Raw genomic sequence first — 23,435 nt, forward strand, 5'->3', positions numbered from 1 at the left:
TTGTTCTATTTTTTAAGTATCTGATTCTTCCCCCTTTGCCGCTTTTATCCTTACATTAACCCAATTAATTGTGAATTTTCTTATTTTTAGTATCTGACCAAAAGGATACCACAAAACCCAAAGTATCAGCATGTCAAGTCGAGACTGGACACTGGTGAGTAAAGATTAGAAAATTAAAACTTCTTTTTTATCCAACAGCTAATTATCGACAAGAAGCAGCATGTCATGCGTGGTATAAATCACAACTGAAAGTTTCTTTCTGTCTTGTCTGATGTCTTTCTGGGCACAGGACTTATCTTTGAAAGCTGTTTTTTGGATTATCAGTAGAAATTCACATAATTTAGCTTATTAGAAATTGAGAAATTGATGAAAACATTGTTCAGTGAGTTGCAATGCTGAGGCTAGTAAAAATCAGGAGGTCAATGTCTATTTTGGGACACCTAAAATAGATTCTACCTGTGCACATTTGTTCAATTCAGTATTTGCAGAGAGTCAACTACATGCAAAATTATTGCCTATGGGACATAGAAAGATGAGTGTGAATCGTGATTTTTGCAATCAAAGTGCTTAGATTCAAGTGGAGGCAGGCAGAGTTGAATGAGTAACTGAAATTCCAGACAAAATTAAATTAGTGCTGCAATTCAGGTAAAATGAAATTTAAGAGTGCATTTCTGCTTATTTCCATGCTGTTAATGTTTTTCAGTGCTGTGATGAATCCCACTCCCCAGGCCCCTAGTGGATCTGCAGCCTTGTGAGATTCGGGTTGTTTATTTGTTTAGTTTTTTTTCAGACTTTTAAAGCCTGCTGTGGAAAATTCATACTGTTAAGATGGTTTCACTAGCAGATTGGGGTACTAAGTACTCCACCGGTAACCTTCAAGACAACCGATAAAATAAACTGGGATGTTGACTTTGTTTAAATCTCATTCATTTTGTCTTTTTCTTTCTCCTGTCTCCTTCAAAATCATTATCTTCCATTACCATGTTTCCTCATATAAAATAGACTTAAATGTTTTAAATGAACCACAGTCGTAGATACTATTTCTGGGGACTTTTCTTTCAAACATTTCCGTGCAGTACAGATATTTCCTTGCAAATATCCTGTTTGATGGGAGGTAAAAAAAAAAATACATATATCTGTTTTTGAGAAAGAGGAAATTGTGGCACAGAGATTATGTGATTTACATGAAGTTCAGTGCGGAAGGTAGAACTGGGATTTGTAAGCAGGATGAGGAAGTTGACGTTGGAGACCTGGGGCAAGTCCTTTGTACTGCATCTTAGTATTTCCCCAGCTTCATCTACCACAAGCGCCTTCAGCTCCTCCATCTCTACTTGTCTGCCCCTTACTTGCAATTGTGACCCATCCTTCTGGAATAAGCTATTCTGCGAAGGAAGCTATTTGGTTAAAAATGCCATTTTTTCTCTGAGGGTTCCAGATAATGTTTTAAAGACTGCTATAAAGGAATTGCATTTCTTTTGGAACTTTCTTAAAATTAAAAATTTTAAGAGCTGAAGGTTTTTTTTGGTTTTGTTTTTGTGTTTTTTTAATATATAGATGTGTCTATATCTTCATATGTTTTTTTCTCCTGGATATTGAAATGGGATTTGCAAATGAATACCCATTTCATTCTCTTCTGTTTCTCAGTTCGTAACCAAAATTTGACTCAGTAATGGTACCTGAAATTAATTACAGTTTTTTTTCAATTGAGATACTTATATCTGCTTTTTATAATACATAATAATTACCTAAATCCTTTTATATCCTGAGAGTTTTAAACTAGTGTTTTTGCTAATTGAACTTTTTATTTTGAGGTCATTGTAGCTTTATGTAGAATTGTAAGAAATAATACAGAGAAATTCTATGAACCCTTTACCCAGTTTCCTACAGTAACATTTTGCAAAACTATACTGCGAAGTCACAACCAGGATATCGACGTTGATACATACAGCCTAGATACAGAACATTTCCATCACCCCCGAGGATCCCTTATGTTGTCTTTTTAAAACCACATCTGCTTTCCACTCTCACCCCTTCCTTAACCCCTGGCAACCACTAATCTCTGCTCCATTTGTATAATTTTGTCATTTCACAAATGCTGTACAAATGGAATCATACAGTATGCAACTTTTTGGATTGGCTTTTTCACTCAGCATAATTCTCTGGAAATCGTCCAGGTTGTTGCATGTATTAGTAGTTTTTTGTTTGTTTTTTGTTGTTGTTACTGAATTGTATTCCATGGTATACTACAGTATAACCACTTGCCTGTTGAAGGACATCTGGATTGTTTCTCCTTTTTGACTATTATAAGTAAAGGTGCTGTAAGCATTTGTGTACTGACTTTTGTATGAATATAAGTCTTTATTTCTCTGGGACAACTGCCCAGAAGTGCAATTGCTGGGTCGTATGGTAGTTGCATTTGTATTTGCTTAAGAAACTGCCAAACCGTTTTCCAGAATGGGTGGACCATTTTATGTTCCCACCAGCAGTTTATAAGTGATACAGTTTCTCCACATCCTCACTAGCATTTGGTGGTCGCCATTTTTTATTTTAGCCATTCTGGATATGTAGTGGCATATCATTGCAGTTGCAATTTGCATTTCCCTAATAGCTAAGGATGTTAAACATCTATTTGTGTGCTGTTTTGCCACTGTATCTCTTCTTCAAAGTGTCTGTTCATGTTTTTTGCCTATGTTCTAATTGTATTGTGTTTTTTAATTGTTGGGTTTTGAGTATTCCTTATGGAGACATGGTTCGTAAATATTTTCTCCCCGTCTGTAGCCTGTCTTTTTATCCTCCTAACAGAGTCTTTCAAAAATCAAAAGTTTTTAATTTTGGTGAAGTCCAGTCTCTATCAGTGTTTTCTTTTATGGATCAGGCTTTTTTTGTCAAGTCTAAGAACTCTTTGCCTAGCCTAGATCCCAAGATTTTCTATCATGCTTTTTTCTAAAAGTTTTATAGTTTTAGGTTTTACATTTAAGGCCATGATATGTTTTGAGGTTATTTCTGTATGAGATGTGTGACTTAAATCAAGATTAACGTTTTGCTTATGGATGTTCAGTTGCTTTAGCACCATCTCTTTAAAAAAGGTTATCTTTCTTCCATTGAATTACATGTTCACCTTTGTCAAAAAAACAGTTGGGTATATTTATGTGGTTCTATTTCTGGGTTCTCTATTCTGTTCCATTGATCTATGTGTCAATCCCTCTGCCAGTACTACCCAGTCTTAAGTTCGGTACTTAAAATTGGTTAAACCAATAACTTCCACTTTACTTTTCTTTATAAAAGTATTATAGCTAGTCTAATTCCTTTGCCTTTCCACGTAACTTTTAGAATAATCTTATTTGCATTTACAAAAAAATATTGCTATGATTTTGGTAAGAGTTGCTTTAAACCTGTCTATTCATTTGAGGAGAATTGACATCTTACTATGTTGAGTCTTCCAATCCATTAACATATTGTCTCTCCATTTATTTAGATCTTCGGTTTCTTTCATCAGCATTTTATAGTTTTCATCATATAAGTCCTGTATGTGTTTTGTTAGATTTATACCTAAGTATTTCATTCTTTGAGCAATTGTAAATGATACTGTATTTTTAATTTTGGTGTCCAGGTGTTCGTTGCTAGTATATGGAAATACAGCTTGTTTATCTCGTATCCTGGGACCCTGCTGAACTCACTTATTGGGTTCAGGAGGAGTTTCTTGTTTTGTAGCTTCCTTGAGCTTTTCTATGTAGATAAGAGTGTCATCTACAAAAAGAAACAGTTTTATGTCTTCCTTTCCAGTCTGTATGCTTTTTATTTCCTTTTGTTGCCTTATTGTACTGGCTAGAACTCAAGAACTATGTCAAATAAAAGTGGTGAGAGCGAACATTCTTGTCTTTTTCCCAGGCCTAGGGGGAAGGTGTTCGGTCTTTCATCATTAAGTATGATGTGAGCTCTATCAGGTTGAGGAAGTTTCTTCCTGCAGATGTTTTTCTGAGAGTTTCTATAATGAGTGACTTGAATTTTATTAAATGCTTTTACTGCATCAGTTAATATAATCATATGACTTTTTTTCTTTAACTTGTTAACAGAGTGGATTTTTAAATAATTTTACTAGTTTTATATCCATGAAATAAACCTCACTTAGTCACGATGTATATAATTCTTGTTATAGATTGCTGAATTCTATTATTTTGTTAAAGGTTTTTGTGCCTATATTCATGATGGATATTGGTTTGTAGTTTTTTCGTTTTATTTTTATTTTTTATTTTATTTATTTATTTTTTTTGGATTGTTTTGTCTGGTTTTGTATCAGGGTAATACTGGCCTCATAAAATGAGTTGGGAAGTGTTTCCTCTTGTTCTGTTTTCTGGAAGAGGTTGTGTATTATTGGTGTTAAATCTTTCTTAAACATTTGATAGAATTCTCCAAGAAAATTGAGCCTGGAGATTTCTTTTTTGAGTGTTTTTAAATTTTGAATTCAATTTTTTAATAGTTATATGGATATTCAAAGTGCTTGTTTCATATTGGCTGAGTTGTGGCAGTTTGTGTTTTTTGAGGAATTGATACATTTCATCCAAGTTTTTAAATTTATGTGTATAGAGTTGTTTTCAGTTTTTCCTTATTATCCTTCTGATGCCTATTGTGTCTGAAGTGATAGCCCCTGTTTCACTCCTGGGATTGATAATTTATCTTTTCTCTCTTTTTTCCTTCACTACAGGTTTGTCCATTCTATTGATCCTTTTAAAGAACTAGCTCTTGGGCTCTTGGTTTCATCAATTTTCTCTCTTGTTTTTCTGTTTTAATTTCATTGATTTTTGCTTCTACCTTCATTATGTCCTTCCTTCTGCTCGCTTTGGGTTTATTTTGCTCTCCTGTTTCTAGATTCTTGAGATGGGAGCTTAGGTTATCGATTTAAGACTTTTCCTCTTTTTTAACACATGTAGTTAGTACTATACGTTTCTCTCAGCACTGCTGAAGCTGAATCTCACAAATTATGATATGTTGTATTTTAATTTTTATTCAGTCCACTGTTTATTTGTATTTTCCTGAGACTTCCTTTTCGGCCCATGGATTATTTAGAAGTATGTTGTTTAGTTTGCAAGTGTTCGGAGATTTTCCTGTTAAATTTCCGTTGATTTCCAGTTTGATTCCATTGTGGCTGGAGAATGCAGTCTGTATATTTCAATTTTTAAAAAATGTGTTGTTGTTCATTTTATCATACAGGATATGGTCTCTCTCAGTATATGTTCCATGGGCCTCTGAAAGGAATATATATACCTATACTTCTGCTTACTGTATTCTTTCCTTTTCCTGATGTTCTAAGGCTCTGTTGTTTGTTTGTTTGTTCTTTTCTTTTATAATTAGAGAACTTTCTTTAGCTGGTGACAGAGCCTCTTAGTTTTCCTTCATCTGAGAATGTCTTGATTTCCTTTCATTCATGAAGGGTATTTTCTCTAGATATAGGATTCTGAGCTAGCAGTTCTTTTCTCTCAGCACTTAAAAAGTATTGTGTCACTTCTTTCCAGTCGCCATGATTTCCGATGAGAAATCTGCTGTTATTCAAACTGTTTTTCCCACATAGGTAAGGTGTCATTTTTTTTTCCTCTTGCTGCTGTCAGGATATTCTTTCTTTTCTTTTCTTTCTTTCTTTTTTTTTTTTTTTTTTTTTTTTTTTTGTTTGTTTTCAGAAGTTTAATTATAATGTGTCTTGGTTTAGATTTCTTCGGGTTTGTCCTGTTTGGAGTTCACTCAGCTTCTATATAAATCTTTAGGTTTATGCCACTTACCAGATTTGGGGAGTTGTCAGCCATCATATCTTTGAGTACTTTTTCAGCCCCACCCTCTTTTTCCTCTTTTGTATATTTAGATGGCATGTCATGACGGCTTAGCAAGGATGAAAATTGAGGTTTCCCACTTGGCCTTTGCTGGCAAGTGTGGCCACAGCTTTTCTGTGGAGTTTGGCTAGAAAAAGGCAGTTATAGTCTGGTGGTTTTCTGTCTTTCCTAGTCTTTTGGCTGGAGACAGCAGACTTTTGTTGGGGAATTTTTTTTGTGTGTCTGTTTGTTGTTATTTCTGGATTGCTTGCTTCTTCAGCTCCGAATCTAGGGTAGGCCGGAAAAAAAAACAGATCAAAAAAAAAAAAAAAAAAAACCTCAGGTAACTCAACTATCATTTTATTCCTTGGTTTCTGAGGTCCCTAGCAGCCTGCCTTTCTCTCTTTATCTATCAGAGTCTTGTGTTTTTTTTAACATATAATATCTAGGGTTTTTGTTTCGTTTTGCTTTTTAATTCAATCTTTTTCTAATTGGTATGTTATTTTCTTAAATTGAGATATAATTTATATACCATAAAATTCACCGTTTTAAAGTGTATAATACAGAGGTTTTTAGTACATTCACAAGGTTGTGAAAACATCACCACTATCTAATTACAGAACATTTTTGCACCCCATAAAGAAATCCCATACCCAATACCAATTACTTTCCATTCCTTCCTTTTACCAGTCCCTAGTAACCACTAATTATTTTCAGTATCTATGAGTTTGCCTGTTCTGCACATTTTCTATAAATGGAATTATACAATATGTGGTCTTTTGTGCCTGGCTTCTTTCACTTAGCATAATGTTTTCAAGGTTCGCCGTTGTCATAGCACGTATCAGTATTTCATTCCTTTTTATTGCCAGATAATATTCTTTTGTATAACTGTTCCACACTTTGTTTATCCACACATCAGCTGATGGACATTTGGTTTGTTTATACTTTTTGGCCATGATGCTGCTATAAACATTAGTGTACAAGTTTTTGTGTGAACATATGCTTTCAGTTCTCTTGGTTATATACCTAGGAGTTGAATTGTTGGTCATATGGCAACTCTGTTTAATTTTTTGAGGAACTATCAAACTATTTTCCAAAGCAGCCACATCACTTTGCATCCCTATCAGCAGTGAGGAGGGCTCTATTTTTTTCCACATTCTCAATAATGTTTATTGTTGTCCATCATTTTGACTATAGTCATCATTGTGGGTGTGAAGCGGTATCTCATTGTGGTTTTGATTTGCATTTTCCTAACAACTAATGATGTTGAGCACCTTTTTATGTGCTTATTGGCATTTGTATATCGCCTCTGGAGAAATGGCTATTCAGACCATTGGCCTGTTCTTTAAATTGTGTTATTTTTCTTTTTATTGTTGAGTTAGAATAGTTCTTTTATATATTCTAGATACTGGACCCTTATCAGAAATATGATTTGCAAATATTTTCTCCCATTTTATGGGTTGTCCAGGGCTTTTATTTTGCTTAGCTGGAGGAATAGAGAAAAATACATCGACCTCATCTTCCTGAAAGTGGATGTCCCAGAAACTGCTTTTTAATCTCTTCGGAAGGGCCAAAGTGTGCTTTAGTGCTTAAAACTCAAAAGTATTTTAAAGTCAGTGTGAGAAAGAAATCTTATTCTATCATTCGATTTCTGTTGTTGTTTCAAATTAAGAAATTATCTTAAAGTCAATCTAGGGGAAAGATTTTAATTTTTTTTCCTATGCATTTTTATAACTTATCTCCCTGTGCATTCAGTACTGAGGGTTATGTGACCTGATACAGATCTCTTCAGCCTTCTGGATAGCCATCAGGGTCTGAGATAGCGCAAATCTGTGTTCCGTTCAAATATTGTCACTTGTATGTGTGCCATGAGGTGAAATGGATGAAGAGTCTGGTTAAGAAAACATAAGAGTGACCTTATAGCCTAAACAAGCGTAAGGAGTTCCCATCTGTGGTATGTTTTTACACTGTGCAGTCAGAGAAGTGGAAATTGACACAGGAACGAGTCAGCATTTCTCATTTTAGGCTAAATAGATGAGTCTCTAATCTTTTCTTACCAAACAGTGAGCAATTCAGAGTTCATCATGAGAAATCAAGAATTTTGTGGTGTCTCCTATCTTCACCTAAATCACCTTCTACTGAGTTCTTCCAAGACTGATATCTTCTTCCTGGGTAAAGATTAGTTTTTATTTCTATACTTTTGATTCTACTTCTCTTCTAAACTCGAACACTGATGTATAGCCGAGGCTAGAAATATCAGAATTATTTTGAACTTCAAGTATTTCTTTTGTTCCATAGGTGCCTGGGTGTATGTAACCAGCTCCCCAGCATTGCCAGACTGTGCCGTGAATGGATTCTGCTGCTGATGAAATCCTGGCGGCATTTGGTTCAGTCTCCACCGCAGGGTTCTCGTGTATTCTCAGCACCCACTCTGGGTTTCTGTTCTGCTCACCACAGGCTGGTTAAGGAACACTTCCCAGACCACAGGGCTCTCCCTTTGTTAGGCTCCTACACTCTTCATTACCCTCTCATTTCAATCTATATTCAGTCTAATTTCAAATTTCTTTAGCTTTCTAAAATTCTGGAGACTTTCTCCGCTCAGCCTTTTCTAGCCTTATTTTTTAAATTCACTTTACTTTTGTTATCGCTACATAAACTAGTCATTTTCTTTTTTCTTCTTTAGTTTTTACTTTTCCTGAATTTTTGCTAATAGCCTTGATCTTCAGCAGTCAAACTCATTACAGACTAGGTACTCTTCATTTTTATTTGGTATTTAATTCTGTTTCTGATGTCAAAGGAAGAAATGTATGTGAAAGCTTTTTATAAACCAGAAAGCACTATACACTCGTATAACTTATTGAGATTAACAAAGGACCACTGTGCCTCTTTTCACGCTTTCTGCTCCTTCTGAGCCAAAAGAACTTCTCCATAGAGGGAAATATTGAAGAAAAATAAAGCAATGGAGTTGTCTCTTAGCAACCGAGTTCGTGCCTTATAAATCTTACTTTAGATTACTGCTGCTCAAAATCACTTGCTTTTCTTACTGGCTCAGTATAAATAATGTTATTAAATTACGGGAAAACAAAGGAAAAAATCTAATGAATGAGTCACTCAGTTCATCGATTGTACTCTATCTTTGCATAGCACTATTGAGATAGTTGGGTTGTCTCTTTCTCTTGATTCAAATGATAAAACTTTTTTTTATATATCTTTTGTCGCAACTTAAGTTATAGACTAAGTAGAAGCTAAATACTACCTTCTACATTTCTAGGTTACCTGAGTCCTGAAACAATATGGGTCATGTAGGTAGTATATAACATACTGTATATAAGTCAGGTTATGCATAGCTGAAAGAAAATTAGATGTACAAAAACTCAAACCAAATTGGGTAAGATTATTTGCATGATAAAATAATTCATTATAAGGATTCATCAAATAATAGATCTTAATACTGTATTTCATTTAGCAAATATTTTTGAGTGCCTCCTACACTAGACAGTGGAAGGGATAAAGTGTGTGTGTGTGTGTGTGTGTGTGTGTGTGTGTAAATAGTCTCGGTCTTTTGTTATAATAAGGTAGATAAGATCTGCACACAAATAAGACAGTACAGTGATAAACACCTTTTGAGCGGTAAGCCAAGAGCTATAGAGGTTCAGAGGAAGGAAAGGTCACTCCTAGCTGGGTGAACTATTACGATTATATCGATAAAGTGACATGTTAGAGAACCGAAGACTAACCCAAGAGTTTGTCAAATTTAGTAATTAAAGCAAAATTGAAGAGGTAGGTAAGATGTAGGTGCCTTCATCACTAGAGCTAGGAGTTTAAACTTTAGCCAGTAAGCAGTGGGGAGCCACTGACATTTTTCTTTTCACCAAAGTCTTATCTAGGAAAATTTATCTTACAGTAATGTGTAATTTCAATCTTTTCTAAAAAATTGGTTCATTGATGGTCTTTTAGTCTCTTTTTTGTATAAAACAAAGGTGTGTTTATAAACAAGTCAATTGTAGAATTGATCTATTTCTAGTCCCTTTAAAAGGTAGTCAAAAAACTATTTTTGGATAAAATAGATCTGGTAAGATCAGCTGCTTAGTTAAGATGTAAGCATAAGAAATAAGGTAAAATACTACTTTTCATACTTTCTAAAATCATGTTTAGGGAATTTTGGGTCAATTAGTCAGCCATTCCACTGTCTCATTTCTCCAGCTGAAACAATGCAGAAATCCTCAATTTTCTTTTTTTCTCCCTTCTTGGCTACCTTGAATGTCTACAGAGAAAAGGGCTTCTTGTCAATAGCCTTCTTAGATTTGTTCTTAATTTTGCCAAATATTTGTATACCTCTGCAAAAGACTTTTGTTTCCCTGCCTGGTCCTTTAGTGAGAAAACAAACAAACAGAAGTGACAGCCTGCCTCACAGGGTTGTTTAAGGCACTTGCTGGTACAAGACGAAGTGCTGTGTAATTGCTCTGAAAATATTGATAATTGGTTGAGAAATGGATTTTAGACATTTCTGTTAGTGGAAACCGTTATAGATTGGAAATGCAATGTTTTAATAATGAAGACTATATAATAAGGTTGGCTATTGTTTTCCATGCGAAATATGCTTCGGGGAATTTAGAGCATAAAATGGTTCCCACCTGCTACTATTAAGGAAGTAACACTTCCTACATATTTACCTCACAGCGAAATCGTGTTTTTTTAAAAACAACACAACTAGAGAAGTGATGTATTTTCGTAAGCCGTATTAGAAACCAGGAAGTTGGGAATACTGCTCCTGGCTTAGTTATTTATTGCTGCGTCAGTGGACAAATCAGTCTCTTTTTTTTTTTTTTTTGGTACCTCGATTTTTTCTGATGAGACTGCCTGAAGCTGCCCTAGCCAAAAGAAGCTGCCACGTCAACAACATGCAACTGTAGGGGACTCAGGAACAAAAGCTACTATGTAAAATAGTTTAAGAATAAGATTGCGGGATGCAAAACAGCACAGTTTGCCCTGCCTTCCCCCACTGCATTGACCTTCGAGCTCCTGTGTGAGTTCAGAGTTGCAGGGGAGAGGGATGTGTGTCTAGGAAGAATTCATGGTGTCCGCTTTGGAGAACTCGTCACGTCTCAAGTCAGTTCCAGCCTGAAGAACCTAAAGAAGATAATATTTGGTTCTAATCCTGGTCTTTGGTGTTATTTGGACCTCTTCTGAGACATTCTCAGTGTCTCTTTTGAGTGTACTCAGGCAGTTATGTCTCTGAGCTTTTGGAAGGATATATAGTCTGGCTCTAGGACGAAACTGAGTTCTGATCCAGAGAATGTGTGTGTCTTCAGATGAAAAAATTTTTTATTACTCAATGTAATTTCACTCCATGATGAATTCATGGTAAAGATTTAATAATAACAAATGATATAAGTTGTGTTTTGAAAATGTATTTTGGGTTTCCAAGCAAGACTTTTCTTTCTCTGCTTCTGACTTAAACATGAAGAAAAATTCAGAATAGTCCTTAAAAATATCAGTTCATGCCATTGTTGGCAGCATTTCTTTTATCTGAAGTCGGGACTGGATCTGACTAGCTTCTTTCAAGGCTTAAAAGTTAGGGGCACAATTTTAGAAAGTAGAAATTATTTTGAATATTTTCCCTCTTTGTTATACTTTTTAGGTGCCATATAGAGCTTGCTGTGTTGAACTGAACCAAACCGAAGCATGCCAGTAAAAAATAATCACCCCTGGCTTGAGAACTAGACTTTATTCAGAAACCAGAATGATCCTGGCCCAGTTTTAATGTATGAAAACTCTCCAACCCATGTTGGCTAGAACCTAGTATTGTAGAACCAGGCTATAAAACACGAGTGCTGGGGACTCTCTGCATTGCGGGAATCTACTGTTATTTCTCAGCAAATCAAATCCATGGTATATCTTAGTGTATAGACTGTGTGGTCTAGTTCAGGCTGCAGCATCAGCATGAATAGTGGAAGGCCAAGTTCAAGAAAGAGGGAAACCGCAAGACTAAGAGAGGAAAGGGTTGCTTGGGTAGCCACAACAGCACATTTTAGACTTTCAAAGATCACTGCTTCTTCTCTACATAGCTTCCCCACAAAAAGATTATGGGGGAGGGGGTATAAAAGGAGGAGGAAAGCCTTGACTCAGAAAGAGAAAAAAAAAAAATATATATGTGTGTGTGTGTGTGTGTGTGTGTGTGTGGTGGTGGTGTGTGTGTGTGTGTGTGTATGTATACACACACACGTATATATGTATATGTATACACACACACATATATATCATTACTGCCTGGGACTTTAATGTTTATTGGGTGTGTACCCCAGTTTAAAGACATTTAACCGAAACATTTCCCTCGATTCCTCATCTTTCAATGGTGCTATGTAATCCAAAAGACCATTACTGTGTGTGGCCCATTTGTCTCCTGTAGTTATGAAAAAACAGGCCAAGAAAGCTTAGGGAATACTTGTACTCCGTTCTATTTTCACAGTGTTACTCATTTCCTTTCATTAAAAGCATATCTAAACTCCTTATTCTCTTTTTAGGTAACAGTATGACTAAATACACTGAGAAGCTAGAAGAGATCAAAAGAAGTGAGTAACACTATTGATGGGCTGGGATAGTGGAGCCCTGTAGTCGTCCGTAAGATGGTTATTAACAGCCCTGGCCTTCCTCTGGGGGGAGTCAGGTGAGATGGAAGGTGCTGAGAAAGATGTGGGAAACACTGCACCATCCCCGTTAGCTGCTAAGATTGTGGCTTGTGGGTCGAGCCCGGCCTGACTTAGATCCCATAGGAGATGTTCATGTTGGAATATGGAATGAGCTCTAGTTAAGCCGTGAGAACCGGCTTCTAGTTTCATTGTACTGCAGTCTTTGTGGCCTTTTCCAAGGTACTTAATCTTTCCTGTTTTATTTTCTCTATACCTGAGGTGGGAGTAATAATAGCTCTCATTTCATAACATTCTTTTGAGTATAAATTCAACAGTATTCATGAAAGACTGAGATGTGAGAAAAAGCTTATTCTTAAAGTGGTGTTATGTATTATAAATTCACTGCAGTCTGCTTCCTTTTAATTAAAAATCATATTTCACGCACATCTTTTTTAAAAACGAATCTTCTGCAAAGATATGCTACTAGCCATTGAATGCTTCGCCCTTGCACAAAATCATAATATTTCAGTCTGTCTCCAAAACGGATGTAAAATGTACACATCAAGGCCAAAATTAAAGAAGTAGAAACATCTATTTTCTAAGATGGATTTGCTTGTATCTTCAATAGGAGAACACAGTGTAAGTAAAGTATTTAGCTAATGCTGGTAAAGAGGTACTGTGACTGATAACAGCTCAGGATTTGGCTCTGGTAATATACATCTTCTGGGAAGAGACTATTACAAATCCAGAATTCACCAGAACTTTTGTTTTTACACAGCAGGCCTTTTAATTTAAATGATAATGTTTCTGTTCCTTTGGAACTGCTGAGAAACCCCACTTAATAAGTGTGGACTCAGGAGCAGCTTTCTGCTGACTCTGTTATTTGCGTGGTTCAGCTATAAGGGCTAATGCTATAGACGTTTGTTTTTTAATGTATAATGTCACTATAGCCTTTTATTTTCTTCTTATATATCTATTTTATATTTTATACATTACATTACATTTTATATTAGGTAAGTATATATATTTTAAGTATGTATTAAAATTTTAAGCTACGAAAAAGATCTCATTTACTCACCTAGGCTTCATTGTTGTTGTCCTTAGTTCATCCACCCATGGCAGGCAAAATTCAGCTGGCCTGCTTCACATTTGGTTTGTAGTCTCTTTCACCTCCTACCCATTCGTAGCTGGGTGTAAGCTCACATGGCCACACCAAAATTTGTCCCATAAAAATGTCTCGTTCCACCTAGGTTGCTGAAACCCTGTTTAAAACATTTCTTAAAAGCACAATGTGGTTTCTTTAATATCTGAACTTTAAATGGAGCTTATCTTCCCCAAATAAATACCTCTGGAATAGAGTCCTTGAAAATGCTTGCTTCCCTCTTTTTAGAAGTCGTGGGCTTCCTTTTAGTAAGACAGGAGGTGCCTCTCACCTTGTTTCACACACCTCGTACTGATTCCCTGACTAGAATTACTTCAGATTCTGGTTTGGGATCTACATTTTGGAAGCTCTTTCCTTCTCTTTTCCCATTTTCTGTTGTAGGTGTTCTTTTGGGTCAAAAGGGAAAATAATATTGCCTTGTTTCATGATACCCTAGACCCATCACTTCTCTCAGATTACCTTAGATGCCATGTCTTTCTGTGAAATCACAAACGTTGTTCTGTTACTTCCTTTGATTTGTCTTCTACTGTGAGCCCAACTTCCCTTTGCTAATAACGTGTTTTAACAGAACCCTGAAAATGCAGAATTCCTTTGTAATCTGAATATTCTTTCAACTCTGCCCAGGGAAAATAGACACTCTGTGTCTATTGAGTGTTTACAAAGCCTGTTCTTGGCTTCTGGTACTTAGATGACACTGGTTGGATCCAATGTGAAACATCCTAGATAGTCAGGTCTCTGTCCTTCCAGTAACTCGAGAGAGACAGACTTAGACTCCAGACTTACTGGAGAAGCAAAAGTTGATAACATTTCTGAAACTAGGGTTATTTGTCTCCATCACGGAGTTTGGAAGAAGCTACAGTAGCAGAAGCTCCATTCTTAAAGCTCTGTTCGCTCTTGCAAGGACAGACTGACAGAGCCTTCCAAGTCATCCTTTTATAAACTTTAAAACTTACCTTCACACGTCTAGTCTGATCTTTTATCTCTGAGTAATAATGTCAGAAAGTCCTAATGATGGCTGTCCTTCTAAACCAGAACCAGGTATGTAGCGTTCAGGCTCAAATGTGCAGTGGGATTTCTAGTGCTCGTGAGAGGACACTAGAAATGCCAGTCATTAGAATATAGCAGAGTCTATGTTTTGTTTGAGGTCATTTCTACTGCGTTAAAGGGGATTTTAATGTGTACATTTTGTACTTAGAATGTGAAGAATTGGAGAAGTATTTCAGACAATGTAGCTATACCAAAGGAATACCAGTGGATAAATGACACAGTGCAAACTACTTCACTGTTTTCATTGGCTGATTTATTGCCGTGTTGATTTACATAAATGATTTTTGGTGGGCAGGTTGGTGGCAATTGAGGGGAATACTGTAGCTATTCAGTTGCACTTTTTATAGCTTGTGCTCAGCTATTCGGGTCTGTATCCTGGCGGGTTTTAGAAGCTCACTTGCATGTAGGTTTGTTACCTTGTTGAATCCAGGGGAAATTATGTTACGAATTTTCTAGAAGTAATGGTCAGTTATTAGCCAAATTGTTCTCTCTAAGACGTTTTAGAACAGAGAAGCTTTAATTTCCTGTAAGAGAGTCTTGATATATTTACAAAGGCTAGTTTTTAAAGTAATATCATTTCCTGACTGAGTTGTAAGTTGTTTGGTAAAGCAAGCTAATGGTATCCTCCAGAGTAACTATCCAGTCTGTACTGGTTTTTTTTGGAAAATTCATGGAAATGATTAGTTATACCAGGTACACAGTCTTAAATACCTTTAATCCTTTCCTTTGTTGCTAGGAGTCTTAGCTTATGAGACATTTATGCCATGAAAGCCACAGTAATTATCCAGCTAGCCTTTAGTGATTCTGAGATAATGAAGCAGTCTTTAAGGAGTCATGGGCTCCGACATACAAACCTAGAACAGGAGTGAAGGGTAAGAGTGGGCTGGAGTTCAGCGCTGAAAACTTCAGAATTGGCAGTCATCTTCAGAAAAGTTTAAGGAAACTAACTTTTAACGTGCTTCTGTGGGACAGATAGTAGATGAAGTGAGATTGGCTAGATTTTAACTGTTTAATGTGATATGACAAATTATTAACATAAACAATTGCAGAAATACCATAAAGATAGCACTGAATACATATTGATGTTTTAGGTTGATTTTTATTTTTTTTAATTGTAAGCAAACATACCATAAAATTTACCATCTTAACCACTTCTAAGTATACAGTTCAGTAGTTAAGTATATTCACATTGTTGTACAGTCATCTCTAGAACTTTTTCATCTTAAAAAACAGAAGAGGTTGACTTTTATTGAGGTGGAGTTGAAGAGAAACTGGTACAAAAGGTTATCGGACCAATCATTACTTTTTGCCCAGCATTATACCCTAGGGGGAAAAAGTGTTGCCCTGTGTCTCTAGCATAGTTTGTCACCTCAGGAATATAATTGTTTTCTTTTCAGGGTAGAGTTAGAATAGTAAGGTGTAAATTTCTTTCCAGCTCTTTGACCTGGGGTAACCCGGCTCTGGGTCTCTGTCCTCATTTGTAAAATGTAGACGTTATTCCCTGCTTTGTTCTGAAAAGGATTTAAAGCAGCTTACAAAAATGCATGTGATACAATGTGGCAAAGCAGAGACAGCATAATAAAAGGAAAATGGTAGACTAATAAAATAAAGGCAAAGGATAAAGTCACTAGATACAAAAAGGTGGCTTATCAATTCAGCTTTAGGGTTCCTATTGGCCAAAACAAAGGAGAAAAATGAAGAAATGATATAATACTTGGCACTTTTAATTTTGAGGATATCATGCGGATCAAATGAGGTAATATATGTAAATCATATGTATAACTTGAAATATATACCATACAACTCGATGACTAGAAAGAACTAGTAATACCTTAAGAAAGCAAAATAAACCTAGAAAAATAATTGTCCTGTCCTGCTTTTCAGATTATAGATACAAGAAAGATGAGCTTTTCAAAAGACTAAAAGTTACAACTTTTGCCCAGCTGGTAAGTTTAATGATCTTCCCCCGGAATAGAGACTGTCTAGTTTGTGCTGCTTTACGTGAGTATTTCTGAATTCAACTCTAGGTAATGTTTGCAGAGGGTATTTTTCTGATTCCTTATATTTCACTTGTTCAAGGATTAATTGGTGTGTGGTGTGTGTGTTCATTTGAGGATGGTGTGAAAATTTTCTCTTTTCTTTGATAAAAATTATATGAAGTAAAAATTGCATTCTACTTTTAAATCATAAAATTTGTGGTTTAATTTAGATTTTTTCTTTTCCTCGTCCAGTGAATATTTCAAATCTAGAATTCTGGACTCTGGACCGTTTGGGCATTTTTCTCTGTGAAAATGAGGTGATCTCCCTTCTGTTACTGAGCTCTTTTTCCAAGTCCTTCTGCCTTGGGTTATTTTGCTACTTTGGCAAAGTCACTTTCTTCTTTCTTTTGAAAATGATGGACAGAGTATCTCTCTGGCCCCCAAACAAGAATTCCATTGATGAAACCCAAGGTGGATCTTAGGTCTTATCAGCTAAATTATGAACAGTGCTTTAAAAACTGTATGTAGGTATACATTGTTCTAATCAATATACTCACAATTACATTTATTTCTTCACTGCATGAAGAATTGTTTGCTGATACAATTCTGTTATTGTAAATGTTGCATTTTCAAGAAATAACATGCTGTGTTGGGACTAGAATATATATGGATGCAGTTTTTAGACTCTTATTCATGTTTCTTGTCCTAAATTACCCTTTTGGTCTTTTAAGTTTATTGTGTAATATTTTAAATGAATCTTTTCTTCTAACATGATCATCTACAGTGTAATTACCACTCCCTAAGTAAGGAGACCTGAGGTTTAGTCTCCAATTGAGGACACTGACAGTTTCCTAAAACAAGAGATCTTTGATGTTTCCTCATCTTTTGTAAAAGAAAGAATTGCCTCTGTTTAAAGACAAACAAACATACACACATCTACACATGTCATTCTTTTTTCTCTCAGGTCATCCAGGTTGCTTCCCTATCTGATCAAACACTGGAAGTGACAGCTGAGGAGATTCAAAGACTAGAAGGTAATGAGAATTGAGGATGCGGGGGGAAAATAAGGAATTGACCATTTGACTGAAGTACTCACCCTGTGCTGTTGTGTTCACAGGGACTAAGACTTTGATGTATCCATTTGTAATTAGACTGTTACTCTCTGCGAAGTGCTGTCTGGGGTTTTAATTGTTAATTCTTGTTTTTTGTTTTGTTTTTTTTTAAAAAGCCATCTGGATTTCTGGCTCTGACATTTGTTTTAAATGTTTTAGATGGTTTAATATACTAATTACTTTTTTCAACAAATATTTTTCGTTTTTTCTATATAGTACAGATCACAGAATTAGGTGCTATGAGACTACAAAGATGAATGAAACACAGCTCTGCGTCCCGGGAATTTGTAGTCACGTGTGTGCATGTGGATATGTGTGTGTGCACATTAGGTGAGGAGAATAACAGAAATACAAAATTACTACCATGGCAGAAATTCCTAATGGAAGACTGAAAGAAAACCATCATTTGTTGAATATGTATTGCTACATATTTCACATGCATTTTCTTATTTAACCTTTCCAAAAACTCTAGAAGGAAGGTACACTTTACAGATGAGAAGCCCAAACCTCAGAGTTTAAATGACTTGCTCAAGGTGATACAACCAGTAAGGAATGGACCTAAGATACAAATCTTTGCCTTCCATAGCAACCGGTGTCTTTGCTATGGAAGTTCCGAGGAAGGAAAGTTATTTTCCAGTTAGAAAACAGATAGACTTTCTTAAGGCTTTTGAACTGGACGTTAAGGGTGATGCTGTTGCAGACTGAGGAGCAGCCTGACCAGAGGAATGGAGAAGAAAAAGCTGCAAGCGTGTTTAGGGAATCACGTAATCCAGTCTGGCTGTGGTCTGAGGTGCCTGGTAGGAGATAAGGCTAGAAAGATAGGTAGGCTCCAGATTTCCTTTCTTAAATACCAAGTCGAAATAAAACCTCTTAGTTGTACTCTCATGAAAAGAATACACAGAGTTAAGGTCTTTATTTTATCCTGATACTCAACAATCAATGTGTGGCTGTTTATTGAAGGGGAATGTGTTTTGTTAAAGCTGATGTAGGCCAGGAATTTGACTTCTGATTTCAAGACAAGTTTCTCAGGAAGTCTGAACACTGGGTTTGTGCAACTCAACTGTCATTTCCCTGGGCTTGTTTTTGTTAAAGAGGATAAAGAGAATTTGAAAAAGCCAGGAATTTATCTCTGACAGATGCCTCTCACACGGCAGAGAAATAAGGGCTCTTTGTAACAGAGATAATTGAGTCTCCTCATACAAGTACTCCCAATTTTAACCTAGTTATATAAGTACCTGGATTGGGTCTTTTCATTCATTATAGAGATTTCAGCGCCAGGACATATGGGCAAATGCAATTTTCTCCTCTGAGATAAATTTACACAGCAAAATAGGCTCTTGTAAAATAGGACGCCATAACGTGTGAGTGATATTAGTGTTTTCTGCTGCTCTACACAGAATAATAACTCACTCAGGAATGCCTGTAGAACAGATTGTATCTGTTTGAATATTGGCTATCTTCGAAGGATTAAAAAATCTCCTTTTATAATGTTTATTGTTTTGTCCTGCTGAAAAGTATATTTTTAGGAAATTAGAAAGCTACAAAATATACATATAAAGAAGAAAATTAAAATAACTCATAATCCCTGTTAACATTTTGGTCTATTTACCCCCATCTGACTCCCATCCAAATTCATACTCTTTGTATATAGTTTTGTGTTATGCTGTTTTCAATTAACATTTTATCGTGCATACTTTCATGTCATTAAGTAGACTTCCAAAGCTTCAGTGTAAAGATTGTGTGGTCACGTAATGTCTGTCCTTTGGCTATAACATAATTTATTAATTATTCTCTTGTTGCTGGGCATTACAGTTTTTCTAAGTTTTTACTTTTATGTAATAATGCTGCAATGTAAATACATAAACGTTTGTGTAGTTCTGATTATTTCCTGAAGATAAATTACTGCAGATGGATGAAGGGTGGAACCATTCTGAGTTGCTCAGTGCTGATTCACATTATCTCCAGAATGGTTCTACCTGTCTGCGTTCCCACCAAGTGAATGAGAAGACCAGTTTCTCCCCATCCTAGCCAGTGTTGATTAATTATCATTTTTGTAAATATCTACCCATTTGATAGTTGAACAAATGGTGTCTACTAGTTTTATTTTGAATTTCTGATAGTGAGATTGAGCTTTGTGTATGTGCATATTTATTGGTCCTATGCATTTCTTCTTTTGAGGATATTACAGGTCCTTTCCTTTTTTTTCCTAATGGAATGTTCATCTATTACTTATTGTTTTATGAAAGCTTTATATAATTATGATATCTTTTTACCTTTGGACACCAATACAGCTTTGGAAATAAATGAGAAAAATCTTTACTTGATTTGGAACAATTTCCAAGCTATATTATTAAGTAAAAATCAAACAACAAAACAAAAAAAGCGTACAGCAGTATGAATGGCATTCTCCTGGATATGTAAAAAGAGGAAATAAAATATATGCAAAAGTATGTAGTCTCATTTCTGGAAGGAGACATAAACATGCGAAGCTGGCTCCCGTGGGGGGAGGAGGCCCGAGGGCCTGCGGGTCTGGAGTGGGAAGACAACTTCCTTCCCATATTAATTTATCTGGTTTGCATTTTTACCTTGTACACGTGATCCTTTTTCAATTAAAGAGCTAGTTAATTTTTAAAAACTTTATAATTAAGTATATTGCCCTATTCTCATCCATATATGTCACAGATATTTTTCCTAATTTGTTATTCACCTTTTAATTTTCTGTGTATTGGGATTTTTTTTCATATATTGAGTTTTACATTTTTACATGATTAAAGCTATTAGCCTTTCATGTTGTATTTTGTTCCATTGCTTTAGACTCATAAAATCCAAAATAAGATAAATTATTTACCTATGTTTTCTTCTATTAGCTTGCTCGGTTTTTGTTTTGTTTTGTTTACATTAATCCATCTGTTATGTGTTTTGATATATGATGAGAGTGGGTTATCTAAATTTGATTTTTCTCTTTTTCTAGATAATTGGCAAATTATTCCAACACCATTTATTCGCTCAATAGTTCTCCCTTTTGAGTTGCGGTGCCACCTTTAACATATGTTAGCTAGTTATGTATATTCTAGGATTTGTCTCTGTTCTCTATTACATCCTATTGTTCTGGTTGTAGCTCGGCATTGTTTTGATCGTTTACCTTTTCAATATATGTTACATTTTGATGAGTCAGTTTTGCCAATTTTATACACACATAAAATGTTTTTGCTCTTACATTTAAAATTCTTTTAAGCTTTAAAAAAATCCCATTGGGATTTGTATAAAGGCTAAAAATTAAATACATCTGGAAAGGATTAACATAATTTCACTTTTAGTCACCCAGTCAGGAATATGCAAGGTATGTCACTCTCTTCATTCAGATCTGTAATGTCCCTAACTATAATTTTTATAAGACCTATAAAGGACTTATACATTTTTATAGGACCTTTACATTTTTTTTAAGTTGTTTTATTTTTTTTCTTTAGGTAGTTTTTACTTTTTTTAAATTTACTTTTTTTAAATATATTTTTAATTTCCTTTTTTTTGGTGACATTTTGGTTAACGAAATTCAGTAAGTTTCAGGTGTACAATTTAACAGTGAGGCATACATATATTGCATTGTGTGTTCCCCTCCCATAGTTAGATTTCTTTCTGTCACCACATATTTGACCCCTTTTACCCCACCTACCTCCCTCTTCCCCTCTCCCCTACATTTCTTAATAGGAGAATTTCTTATTTTCTAGGAGAATATATTTTATATCTGCATTTGTTACTGTAAATGAAATGGTCTTCATGTTATTTTCTAATTGGTATATAGGAAAGTATTTTGTGCCTTCGTATTTTTTTTTTCTAATCACAATTCTATTTTCCTATTGTTACAGGATTCTCTTGAAGTTCCCAGTTATATCACATGCAAATTATTATTTTTTTATTTCTTCTCTAATTATACAGGTTATTTTTATTTTTATTTCTTATTTTTATTTCTTCTCTAATTATACAGGTTAGAACAGCAAATTCTCATACTTTTTGGTATGTCTCCCTCCACTATAAAAATTATTGATGACTTCAAAGTTTTGGTTTATGTGAATTATAACTATTAATATTTAGGGTAATAAGATTTTTAACTGAGAACTTAAAAAAATATTTACCTACTATTTCACTTAAAAATAACAATACTAGACCCATTACAAATTTTTATGCAAAATAGCTATATTTCTTAAACAAAAATACTACTGAGAATAGCATTGTTTTACTTTTTTGTAAACCTCGTTAATGTCTTGATTTAATAGAAGACCCTGTAGGTGCAGAAGGGATGAGTATTTTAATAGCCATTTCAGTACTTGTGGATATTTTTATTCGATATGACACAAAAACTTGACGCGTGGTAGTTTCCTAAGAGTTGTAATGTGGACTCTGAGACCATATCAATGAGCTTTTCGTGAGCTTTAATGAATCGTTTACCCATGCATGACTTTATAACATCACACTTTGGTTTTGTGAAAGATATATTGGTTCACTGAGTTATGAAGATCTTCTAAATGTTGACAAATTGCATTACACAATATCAAAAAGTCACTTTTATTCATCTTACCACTTACCTTCCCAGAAAGGTCATTAAGTATAGGGAAACAGGCAAGTTCCTGGCGGCACATCGTTTCCAAAATTCTGATTTTTGTTTAAAATGTAATCATCACAATAGGTACCATCAGTAGTTGTCCTTGAAATGACAAGTTCACTTAGATCATTTTTTGAGAAAATGTCTGCCAGATGCACAAATCTAAGTAACCATAGCTTTTCTGTCAGTTTTCCTCCAAATAAAAGTAGTGTTCATGGCAAAAACAGCACTAACCACACTGATGCTTTTCCTTGAGACGACCATGGTACTTTGGTATGTAGCAGATTCGTTGTGTGCATTTCCCCGTTTCATCACACAGAATATTAAAAAGGTGTGTACTTAAGGATGAGATCTAATAAAATTATTAATTACTGCTGCTTCATCAGGGTCTTTTTTTAGTGAGACTGCCATATTTATTGACTGTGTTTACATGTTGGTGAAAAATGGAATGATTACTAATAAAATTTGATGCCACTACCTTGATTCTTGCTAAGGCGCTGACAGTGTCGTCCACCATTTCACTTGCACCATTGGTGAAAATATCAACACAGTAAAAAAGACAACATCTGCATATTATTATGAAAAGTTTTCACCTTACAGATTCCCTGAAAGGGCCTCAGGGACTCCTGGGGTCCACAGATGACATTCTGAGAAGCTATACATTAGAATTTATAGAACAGTTTAATTTTGGTGATATGATTTCCTTTTCTTGACCTAATTTCAGTGACACTGCCTAAGAAATACAAGTTCTGTGGTTAAATTTACTTATTTCTTCATTTTCAAATTTTAGACAATGATTCTGCGACTTCAGACCCCGATGCTGAAATCACAGCCAGGACCAACGGGAAGGGGAGCCCGGGTGAGCAGTCACCGAGCCCTGTCCAGTTCATAAATAGCGTGGGAGCAGGGGACTCCAATCGCTCCACTCTCCAGAGGTAATCTAATCGCATTCATGTTTTCACTGCATTTACCTTCATATTAGTCAAGACTGATTTCTGTGACTTAATTGGCGGTAGTGAAGTCTCACATTTTCATCCCAGCCCTTCGACATTCTCTTTATATAAATTCCACCTCCTGCATCTTTTCCCAGCATTCTTTGTCAGTTAATGTA

The 23,435-nt window shown here is 35.3% G+C and overlaps 1 protein-coding gene across 9 annotated transcripts in view; it reads left to right on the forward strand.

Moving 5' to 3' along the window:
* The window catches only part of CEP41 (centrosomal protein 41), a 42,336-nt gene that overhangs the window by 11,560 nt on the left and 7,341 nt on the right, over positions 1-23,435 (forward strand). For 2 of the 9 annotated variants that reach the window (XM_039860574.1, XM_039860575.1), the window contains exons 2-7: positions 91-154; positions 704-751; positions 12,323-12,370; positions 16,521-16,582; positions 17,580-17,649; positions 23,115-23,259. In XM_039860574.1, the coding sequence (XP_039716508.1) occupies positions 12,331-12,370; positions 16,521-16,582; positions 17,580-17,649; positions 23,115-23,259 (317 nt within the window). In that variant the 5' untranslated portion in view covers positions 91-154; positions 704-751; positions 12,323-12,330. Of the gene's footprint in view, positions 1-90; positions 155-703; positions 752-8,096; positions 8,774-10,664; positions 10,825-11,439; positions 11,564-12,322; positions 12,371-16,520; positions 16,583-17,579; positions 17,650-23,114; positions 23,260-23,435 lie in introns of those variants that run through there. The other 7 variants (XM_039860568.1, XM_039860569.1, XM_039860571.1 and 4 more) reach the window with 5 other exon arrangements.

Source organism: Pteropus medius, unplaced genomic scaffold, assembly GCF_902729225.1.
Source record: "Pteropus medius unplaced genomic scaffold, Ma_sr-lr_union100, whole genome shotgun sequence".
In the NCBI taxonomy this organism is placed as follows: Eukaryota; Metazoa; Chordata; class Mammalia; order Chiroptera; family Pteropodidae; genus Pteropus; species Pteropus medius.